This window comes from Marmota marmota, unplaced genomic scaffold (genome assembly GCF_001458135.2).
Source record: "Marmota marmota marmota unplaced genomic scaffold, marMar, whole genome shotgun sequence".
In the NCBI taxonomy this organism is placed as follows: Eukaryota; Metazoa; Chordata; class Mammalia; order Rodentia; family Sciuridae; genus Marmota; species Marmota marmota.
In genome coordinates, this window is record NW_025999853.1 from 14,327,942 (window position 1) to 14,339,315 (window position 11,374).

An 11,374-nucleotide genomic window follows, 5' to 3' on the forward strand; every position below is an offset into this window, starting at 1 on the left:
CTTTTTTTTTTTTTTTTTGGCTGTACTGGGCATTGAACCCAGGGCTTGCACATGCTAGGAAAGAGCTCTACCATTGAGCTATATCCCCACTCATGTTTATATTAATTGAAATGGGATGAACAGATCTATTCCTAGTTGTGAAAGAGAAGCCCACTTGTGAAGAAGACACATTGGATTTATTTGACATCTCTCATAATTGGCATGAGACATGATCATATTGTTTGGGAACAAAGACAATCATTCAGCCTTAGAGAATGAGAAAGACAGTCTAAAGCTATCTATTGAGGAGCTTCTCATTCACATACATAAATGGAAGCCCCAAAGAATGGCTCTGCTCATTATGATAGAGGCATTAGAAGCACATGACAAACAACCAAAACTGGACTCTAACCCTTATGTGAAAGGGAGCTGATAGATAGACGGATGCTATTATCCATCCTAACCAAATAGCAAAAGACAATCTATTTCCTGCCTGAAATCTGAACATGGTCTAGTCTCATTTCTTAGTGAAGTTGTATAAATATTTTTACATTTAGTCATTATTTAAATGCACACACACAAATCTTCACTCTCTCCCAGGTGATAACTGCATACACTACCCTTTTTCATCTACCCCATGTATTTGAAAGGGACAATGCTGCTCATGTTTTTGGAAGTTGTTACCATGCATAAAACTGATATTACAAGTACCTTTTCAAGAAGTCAAGAACAGGAATTGTTATCTCCACCAAAAGGGAAAATTTTTCATCATTCAGGCATTTAAGCATAACTTGCGTAAAAAATTCCAGGAATCTAGGTCTGTGCTTAAATTTCATAACTATAAAAACAAGAAGTTCGCACACAGTTACCAATACACTTAGTTCTTGGCATTGAAAGTTTACATTTTAATACTAGATTAATGTGATGTGAGCTATTGTTTTTTCTAAGATCAACTTATCCTTTACAGTCTATGTTTAATTTATTTTCCAAAAATCTCAGTGCTGAGAAAGATTTCATTAAAGTCATTTCTAATATATCACTAACTGCAGAAAAAAAAAATACTGAGAATTGTCAAAACCAGTTGTCGTAATTTTTTCTATATTTTACTCCAAATTTAAGCAATAATGTTGCTCTCTTCATTGATGAACTTAAAAAAAAACACTGGTGCATTTTCTTCAATGCCCTCATTTTTATAAGTTTCATAATAACTGTTCACTACCAAAATAAGCCATCTTGAAGGTAGTCTTTCTAGTCTTTAAATAAGGTACCCATTTAAGTCTCTTTATTACTTGGCAATCAAGAAACTGCATTATTCATGAACAGATAAGAACCCCCAAAATTCTGCCTAGAACAGATGAAGTCTTTATATAAACAACAGACACAAAATCTACAGAATAACAACTTTCAGTGGGAAGTCAAGTGAGCAGCACACAAACATCAGGTCACCTACCTTCTTTCACAGCACCTTTCACCGACCAATTTAAAACCACAGGGTAAAGAAATATAGGGTCTTCTGCTCCTGAGAGTTCAGCCGCAACATCTAAGGTTTAAGAAAATTAATAAGTTGTAGTTCTGTTTAACATGAACAACCAAAAATAAAAAATTATTTGGAGGGGATGGAAAAATAGGAAATACTCAAATATTCCTTCTAAATTGTATCTTAAATATCAATTATAGCATTAAATTTTGAAAAGAATCCAATGATTTCAACTATTTCATTATTTTTTTCCAAAAAGTTAAAGGTTCACCACCAAAACCTAACAATTATATTAATTCCATTGTAATAAAATTATATTTAAATGACAGTAAAGTACCACATAGGTACTAGAGCCAGACTGGGTTCAAACTCTAACCCTGACACTCTTGAATTGTGAGACCTTGGGAGGTAACTTAGTTTCTCTTTACTTAAGTTTCCTTATCTTTAAAATGTGGCTAATAACAATACTTTCCTTAAATGATTGTTATATATGGGATAGGCTGAGTTTTAAAGTGAATAAAAATACTTAAAATAGTGGCTAGTACACAGAAAACTGTATACAAAACTTATTTTTATCATTGGTGTTGTTATTGAACTGTTTACTTAGTAATCTCACATTGTGTTTCTCATTAAAATGTTTCTGTTGGTATCTGAAAATTAGTTCATGTTTCTAAAACATTTTCTAATTTAAGGAATTATACTTTTTAGGTGCAACAAGATAATTAGTTTTTCCAAAACTTGGTTTACTAATTATGGAAATAATAAGCCACTGGGTTCAATTTATGAATTCAGCTTGAAACAGGCATGGAGTATATGGAAAGAGAGAGGGAAACAATTCAGGTAATTCAGAAACAGTATGACCATCAAAGTACAACTAAGGCACCCAGTAAGATAGGTGAGGGAGGGACGTGCAGTTCTACAGATATAGTCTATTCCCAGAAGACCTTGGGTCTAAACAAGGAGCCTCACACATGGGAGAAATTTGGGTACTCTCTTGTTCCTTTAGAATATTATATATATACTATATTATATATAGTATATATACCATATTATATATATATACTAACCAACATCGGAAACTAAATCAGTCTCCCAGGCAGATTTCCAAACTGCAAACGCCTAAATACTAATTGTTCCATTAACACATTAATCTATTTTGAAATTACTACAGTACAAAGACCCAAAATTAATCTCTCTCTCTTTCTGCTCTAGTAGGCCAAGGTTCAAGCCACTTACCATCCCTCACACTACCCCATCCTTTCTCAATTGCATCTTTGCTTTCAGTAATTCTCAATTTTGTGCCATCCTACCCCCACCCCACCGCCAATGCTTTTGACATTTGCCTCTTGGTTGGTTGTCACAACCAGGGGTTTGGTGTGTTATGCTTCTATGAGTAGAGGCCAAGGATACTGACCAACATTCTACAATGCCTAGGACAGTCCCCCACTACAAAGAACCAACGGGCCCAAAATGGCGATAGTGTCAAGGTTTAGAAAACCTGTTACGGAGTCAGAAGACATGGGCTCAAGTCCAAGCCAGCTACAGAACTCTGAATAAATCACTTAATATTCATTAGCCACATCTGTAAAAGGCAGTTAGCAATTCCATATTAATAAGGCAATGTTAGGATTAATGGCATAATGTAAAGGCACTGTGTAAACCTTATTGGGTTTACCTAACACTAATCTCATTTTAAGCCCTTTAACAAAATATTCTCCCAGTTTAAGAAAATTGCTGCATAGACATATACAAAAGAGAATTTTACATTGTTTTATCAGTTTGAGTAGGTGTGTCTCCAACAAGGTCAATTGTTCATTTAATTTTTCAGGCAACAATATCTGTTGTGGCTTCTTAGTTTTTACAGATTTCTTAGATGAACCCTAGAAATATTGATTAAATGTCAGAATGCTATAAAAACTGTCATTCTCAAACAACTTTCTTCAAATTATTCCTTCATATTTGGTAGGCAAAACTAAGATATACATGATTAAACAATACCAATTAGTAATTAATAATAATAGATATTATGTTCTAACTAAAAGCCAGACACTGTACCAAGAGTTTCATAGAAAGTAGTCAAAGCTCTTTTATTAAAGCAGATGAAGATATGTCTCTAAAAGTCTTTTCAAAAGAAAATCCCTAGGCCGTGTATTCATATATGAACATAGGAAAGTTATATCTGATTCATTCTACTGTATTTCCCATCCTAGGCCACCCTCAGGAATGTATCCCTTTATTCGTTTTTTCTCAGATGGAGCTTCTTTACAACTAAGCTAATTGCCTTTGATACTCTGCCTTTCACTGAAATATAATGGGATCTGTAATTAGTGGATTAAGAACTGGCCTGTCTATACTCAACTCCCCATCATGTTTTCTCTGTCTCAGCCTACAAACTGACCTCTCTCTCTCTCTCCTATTCCCAAACATCTTCCAAACCTTTTTAGGTTTAAAGGGAACTTGAATGGCTCTAATGATTTCAGACTCCTTACAACTGTCCCAACAACCCTAGTCAGAGGGAAACGTCACAACCTTCCACTGGATCAAGAGAGTGGTGCAAGGTCCTGCCCCACAGTAATGTAAAATGAGAGTCTTGAGTTAAAGCCTGGACAATTTAAAGGGGCTAGCTGAATGGACTCTCAGTAAACACTGGGTGAAAGATTCCAATTGCCAACAGCTTAGTCAAAACTCTCTCTAGACCAAACAATGCCATCACTACCACCAACACCACCACAAGAGTGGTGCATTAGAATTTTAAAAGTCTCCCAATAATGGAGTGGTGCTTTGTGGAGCTTTTTTGGCTAACAAATGCTGACTTAAAAAGTAATCAAGTAATCAGATAACACTTTCTTGTTTTCTATCTCAAAATATAATGGAGATAGAAATGGGGATAATCTCAAACAGGGCTGGAGGCAAGTCTCTCGACCCAAGTAACAAGGGGCTTCAAGTAATTCCTAGCGTGCCTCAGCTACCCCAAAAAATCAAGTAACATTTCAAAACTGGATCTATAAAAACATTTAACACACATAGTTTCAAATAAAGGCAATAAAGCATAAGTTCTTACAAGAACCTTGCTTAGGAAGCACATATTAAAAATTAGTCTCAAAAATTAGCAGTCTCATATAGAAGAGAATTCAGGTGTTGCAATGAGTTTCAGAAATCTACTTTGAACACAAGCTAAAAAGCTCAGATGTGTATTCACTATATTCAGTGACCCACCCAGAATGTAATCTTAGATTCAAAAGGGCTTTTAGTCTAATGTCCAGCTGGGTGTAGGAAGTTCAGTCATCACCTAACTGATGGCCAGTATTGTAATAGTGACCATTTGGCACACTAACATAGATGCTCCGTTTATTTTCTTGACCACAACTCAAAAACAAAGAAACAACAACAAACAGAAAAAGAAACTCCTACCTATATTACTTTTCTTCTATGTGAATATGACAAATCAAAAATAGATAATTTTCTAATATGTTTAATGATACTAAAAGAGCCCTCTAAAGACCCCATTAAATACATGTGTAAAAATGAAACCAAAAACCAATTACCTCATCTGGCATTTCTTCTGGATCATTCTTACCAAATAGTGACCTGCACTCTGTTGTGATGTCCAACATCTTTTTTCCATAATTTATAACAATTGCTGCCAGATCATATTCCTTCCATGAACGTAGAATCTAATTAAAAGTAAGTATTAGTTATCTCTGTTGGATGCTTTTGGTCTGTTTTCAGTGTGATACATCATCTTTCATAAATTTGAAGTCCTATAAGTTTGGGGGGTCTAAGAACCTCCCTGTTTTTGTTAAGGAAACTGGAAGTTTACCTCCAGATTCTATTTCCCTAGAATTCAATGTGCACTATTTTAAATGACCTAATAACAGGATCTCATCAATAATGAATTCCCCATCTCTCTGGGTCAGATGGCCACATGCCCTTTGGTACATTAACTATTTAAAAAAAAAAAAAAAGCCATGTTGACACATTTTTGGAAACATATAAGCATCACCTCTTATTTTGAATTGCTCTTTGTTAGAAATGGCACAAAGACTGACCTTGTGGTATCTTAAGGGCATTTATGTCAATCAATGATTTCTAAGATATCTGGTAGAGGACTGGGCTAGAGATAAGTTGGTTTGGGCAGATTCTCCAAGGATACTAGGGGAAGTTTACACTGTGATCAAAGAGGGAAAGGCCTACCCTCTCATTCTCATTTGCATTTCCTAGTTCCAGTGGTTATTCTCTGGCCTTCTCCTACTCTGGACCTACCTCAAATACCTCCTTTTGTTTTAATCTTACTAAATGTGGAGCCAAATATATGTCTGACACCACATTTCAGGACTTCATGCCTTCCTACCTTGTCATTAAGCCTGGGCTCTAGGATCAACTCCAAAAAAGCTTCCCTGCCAGTAATCTGGTTTGTATATATCCTGCTGTGCTCATGAGTCTGAGAAAGAGGACACATTAATCGTGAGCCTGTGGGGTAACTAAAAAAAGTATAAATAAGTTTGCATGAACTTGCTATGTGTAGATGTATTCTGTTGAGTTGAGTAAGTTAGTACTTAAGTAACAACTGTTACTGCCTATGCAGGGAAGGGATATATAAAGCTGTCAAAAAATAATGAGGGGTTGTCTAGACCTGATGGGACCTACCTATTGTTAAGAAGTGGAAATATCTCTACAGAACCAGGACAATGTGAAAAACTAACGGAGACTGTGGAACAGACTGTGGGAAGGAAAATGGTGAAATAAATTTTAAAAAGCTAGATAGGGTTATATCTTACAGTAAGTACCTTGAATGCTTGGCACATTGGTCCAATCTCATTTAAAGGAAATATGAGAGGGGGCAGGTTTTGTTACTAGAAAAGGAGCTAGTAAATTTTGCTCTTCCACTCTACTTAATTTTGCTTTCTGATATACTTATAACCTGAGCCTAGAAAGAAACTGCATAACCTTTTCCCTTATTTCTATATGCTAGTAGAAAATAGTAAATGATAAGGGGTTTTTCCCAATGATGAGTAATATAAAGGAATAATTCTATTCAGCATACCAAGTGATGGACAGAAGTCAAAAGAATACCAGATGTTTAATGCCCCAAAACTTTTAAAAAACGAAACATTTAAGAGGATGAATCTCAGAAGTGGCCCTTTATTTGGAATTCTGGTGACTTTTTTAGAAGGAAAAAAAAAAAAAAACATTGCTGTTTAAAGAAAAAAGATTAAGCCATGTGAAAATATAACCGATTTTTTTTTAAACAGAGCAATGAAAAGAAGCAGAGCTGTTTGACTAACTGCCCTTTATAAGCTCTAAGACAAGATCTATTATTGTTAACAGCTAATAAACACCTGAAATCTGGGACTCAGGAGCAAGCCAGGATTCTGGAACTGCAGGCCAGGCCAAAAGGAGCTTCTAGAATGGCAACACTGAACGTATCAACTTCGGACTAATCCAGTTCAAGTAATAATCCACTGACATTAATTGATTCTTTTTTAATGTTCAAAACACATTTAGGGTCTTCCCTAATAATATCACTTGAATTTCAGGGATTCCTTAAGTGAGGGAAGAAGCAGGCAAGGTCTTGGATGGCAAGTGGAAGGTGCACAGGGTCATTCCCAACACCCCTCTGTACTAAAATCTGTCCAAGGCTGAGAGAGGCAGTATATGAACTCAAACATGGTCTGGAATCCTATTTCCACTAAGCTGGTACCTTCTGCTGTCTTCATCAGGGAGTGCCTAAGCCCTTCATTTCTCCTCAAATCTCTAGAACTCACAACTAGTGCCTACCTCCTCACTGTCAGAAAATGACTGCTTCCTTTCCCTGCTCCTCTCCACCAGTATTCAAATGTTTTGAGTACTCAGATAAGTAGAATTGGCTTGTTGGTTGGTTGGTTTTTAGCAGAAAAAGTGCAACAGGCAAGTGGTAAGCTGGCTTGGAATAATTTCTGCTTTCTTCAAGAAACATGTCAGAGCTCCTGTTAGTTATATAAATGTACAGTGAGTAGCCATGTCCAGTGTCCTAGAAGGAGAGAGCAACCTGGCCCTCCTGTATTTGAAAGAGACACCCCCACCACACCCCCATTTCCTTTATGGGAGAGCCTGGCAGGGAAGGTCAAGCAGATGAAGATATTCTAAAGAAGACTAACCCTGGAAGGAGTGCTCTGGGCCCAGTACAACACTAATTGATATGCAAGTGTAATTGCAGCAGTGGAAAAGGAGAGGGGTGCTTTCTGGGGTGCTTTCTGACAATGAAAGAACTGACACAGCAGGAAGATTGTCAAGACTGGGAAGGAAATAGGAATGGCAGAACAGCTTGGGACTAATCAAACTCTCCAGTTCTTCACCCTACCTAGAGTTTGGAAGCAGGATTGGCCACTTGTACTATATGAACCCTTGAGATTCTTAAATAACCCTCTTCCCTTCTCATTCCACATACTGTCCCCAGGTGACATCATCTATTTGTACTGAATATGCTAATAACCTCCTTATCTTTATACATATTTGGCCTCTCCTGTACTCCAGGCCTACTGGACACTTCTTTGGACATCCTGTAAACCTCAAAATTCAGTCTGTTCAAAACTCACTATCTTCTTCCCTTTACCACACAAAGTACTCTCATCCAGGATCAACAAAAAATTGTTATTTATGTCCAAGTGCCCAGGCAAGGTAGCTGGATATTACAGTTGACCTTTCCCTCTGCCTCCTCTATACCCTATGTTTGATAGGTGTCTAGCTTCTCAATTCTATTTCATAAGTTAACTCTTGAATCCTTTCCATTTTCTCTACCTCCCACTTTTCCACACTTGTTTAGTTTATCATTTCTCGTTTTCAAACTATCCCCTGACTCAGGTCTTATCGCTCTCTAATTGGTAGCTATTGTTCAAATAGAATAATTCCTTTTTTCCTAAATGCACACCTAATTACATTATTTCTGGGTTTAAAACCCTTCAATGGCTCCTGTCTACCTCAGAAGATGGCCCTTCATCTGTTCTACCGTTTAAGGCAACTTGAATATTTAATCATATAATCCTGTATCTGTCACTTATTTTTCTATATATCTATATGCCTATATAGATATATATATATAATCCTGTATTTGTCACAGATTTTAATCTCCACTTACTGTGTCTGGACATAAAAAATGTTTTAACTTATAGGTAATTAGTTATCTGTGTTTTTCTGTGTATTCTGAGCCTTGTTGAAGAAGGTGTCCCCTGATTCCAAGGTCATACAAATGTTCTTGAATGCATCTGGACCTTATTTGTGCTGAGGCAGAGCTCTGGCTTTTTTTACTTTCAGAGGAATAGTCAGTTACATCAACACATTCCATTAAATCAACTATTATAATAAACCATTATTTCCTCAAAGAACCAAATTGCTAACTTTGTCATATATTAATTTCTTCTGTAGACTTGGAGCTATTCCTGGATCCTCTAATTCCTTCCACTGAACTATCTGCCCACTATTCTGTTAATGCCAATTTTTTTATTAAAATGGCCTTATGGTAAATTTTAATATCTATTGAGAACTTTTAAATTATTCTAATAAGTTCCAGAGAAACCCTATTGGGATTTTGATTAGAGCTGCATTAAATTTAAATGTTATTTTAGGAAGGATTTACATTTCTATGACAGTAAATCTTCCTCTTCGGGAACTTGGTATGGCCTGCCATATGTTCAGATCTTAGTTTATATCCTTTGATAAGACTTCACAGTTCTTTTATTTAGGTTCTTTGACACTTTGTTAAGTTTCAAATATCATGTATTGTAAGTTTCTCCATTCTAACTACTAGTAGGGGAAAAAAAACTATCAGTTTATAAATGTTTCACATATAATCATTTGACACACTGTCTTTATAATTCTAATCATTTTTGCTAGCTTCTCCTGGGTTTTTGAGACCTTCATAATTATAAATAAATTACGCTTTCTTTCCTAATATCATATTTTCATCTATTGCATAAGAGAAAACCTCTGAATATACTAAATCTCACTGTTAAAAGTCAGCATTTCTTTTCTATGCCTGATTTTTAAGAAAATGACTTCAGAAATTTGCCATTTAATATGATATTTGCTATAAAATTTGGGTAAATGTCTTTATCATTGTTCAACAGCTTCCTTCCATTCCTAACTTATTAGAAATTTTATTAGAAAAGGTTGCTATGTATTATTAAATGCCTCTGTGGCATTTTTCATATAATCTTATTGTTCTCCTTCTTTAATTTGCTGTTATAAAAAAATTGAGTTTTGTTTTAATTCAGACTTGTTTTCTTTTTCTTTTCTTTCTTTTTTTTCCTTGCAGCCCTAGGAATCAAACCTAGGGCTAGCCTTGATCTTTAGTACTTAACAATGAGACAGCCATCACACTGACAAATGACAAGATGCCATCCAGGAGCAGGGAAGGTACATGACAGATTTGAAAGACACTATCCAATGCCTTTATTTGTCCTGATAAATGTTTGGGGACCTTAACTCTTACTTTGTCTGATATGAAAATTGCCATTTTCCTCCTTTATTTTTGTTTGCATTTGCTCAGTGCCTTTGTCTATCCATTTATCAATCAACATCTGTCACTTTGTTTTATGCAAGTTTCTTCAAGTGATAAACATTAGAGCCTGACCTTCTAGCCCGTCTGGCAATCACTGTCTTCTAAGACCACTCACACTTAGAGAACCGAATAATACACTTCTATTGATTCCACCAAAAATACTATCTCCTTTTCCCTTTTCTTACTTTTACCTAATCATCAGTTTTCCTCTCTCCCATTTTTTCCTGTTCTTGTTTCCTCTCTCTGATTCTTCCCTGTTCTTTTTTTTCTCCCTGTCAATTTGGAACTCCTACTAGGCTTTAAAGTTCTGCTCAGAGTAACATGTTCCCAATAATCTTTAAATGTGTGTGTGTGCATGCAAGTGTGTGTACACACACATATATATTCTATCAAAGAAAATAACAGTTTTATGAATATGTGTGTTTATGTAAAAATAAGTTCATACAATTGTAGTCCACAAATCCACCTGCTCACATATGCCCCCATCCCGAACAGGATGCAAATTTTAGTCTAGGTTACAAATAAGTTTTGCCTTCAAGGATGACTCTACTCTTTGAAGAATCCCTACTTAGCATTTATATTACAAAGTGCTAGTCATGTCATTATTGTCTATTTAATTTTAATAATACATATATTGCAAGATTCAATGCTCTCATTATTCCTCTCTTTTTTGTCTTTCCCTGTCTTGGGATTTCTGTTCTGATTCAATTGTCATTTGATAGAGTATTTCCCCAAGTGTTTTCCTCAGATAAGTACCAGGGCAGAAGACTTCAAATGCTTGCACTTCTGGAAATGTTTACTTTTGCCCTGACAAATGAATGATATCTTTCCTGGTTATTAATATTTGAACCTTAGTGTTCTTCCCTCAGGACTCTACCAATGTTGTTTTTGGTGTTTTAACTTCTAGAGTTGCTGATAAAAAGTTTGAAGATGAATGATTTCTTTACATCGCAAATAATCTGTTCTTTGGGTCTCAAACTTTTAAATTTGTCTTTTTCTCTTTGAAGTCAGTAATTTCACCAACATCTCTCTGCCTGGGATTCAGGAAGCCTATTACCTCCATTTGTTTCTTTTTCTACCCCCAGACTCCTGTTATTTTCATGTTATGACTTCTAGATCTGTACTCTAAATTTATTTACCACCTCTAAATTTATTTACCACCTCTGCTCTACATTGTGAGGTATTTCTTCAGCTTCCAGATTTGATTTGAGAAATTTCATTGTCATATCTTCAGCTGTTTAATGTTTCAATCATATATCAGATTTGTTCAATTACATTTTTATTTCAGGAGGGGGTGTTTAGTTGGTTGGTTGGTTGGTTGGTTGGTTTTGGACCATATGTCTGCTTTCCCTTGAAAGTTTTGTTTTTTATCTCACCCCCCC

The 11,374-nt window shown here is 35.7% G+C and overlaps 1 protein-coding gene across 3 annotated transcripts in view; it reads right to left on the reverse strand.

The window, feature by feature from the left end:
* The window catches only part of Cfap54 (cilia and flagella associated protein 54), a 293,504-nt gene that overhangs the window by 196,502 nt on the left and 85,628 nt on the right, over nucleotides 1-11,374 (reverse strand). For all 3 annotated transcript variants that reach the window (XR_007347741.1, XM_048803590.1, XM_048803601.1), the window contains 4 exons: nucleotides 5,002-5,130; nucleotides 3,222-3,336; nucleotides 1,430-1,519; nucleotides 691-817 (listed from right to left, as the gene is read on the reverse strand). Coding sequence is in view for 2 of the 3 variants with exons in the window: in XM_048803590.1 (XP_048659547.1) it covers nucleotides 691-817; nucleotides 1,430-1,519; nucleotides 3,222-3,336; nucleotides 5,002-5,130 (461 nt within the window). In the remaining variant the exon portion in view is untranslated. The remainder of the gene's footprint in view (nucleotides 1-690; nucleotides 818-1,429; nucleotides 1,520-3,221; nucleotides 3,337-5,001; nucleotides 5,131-11,374) is intronic.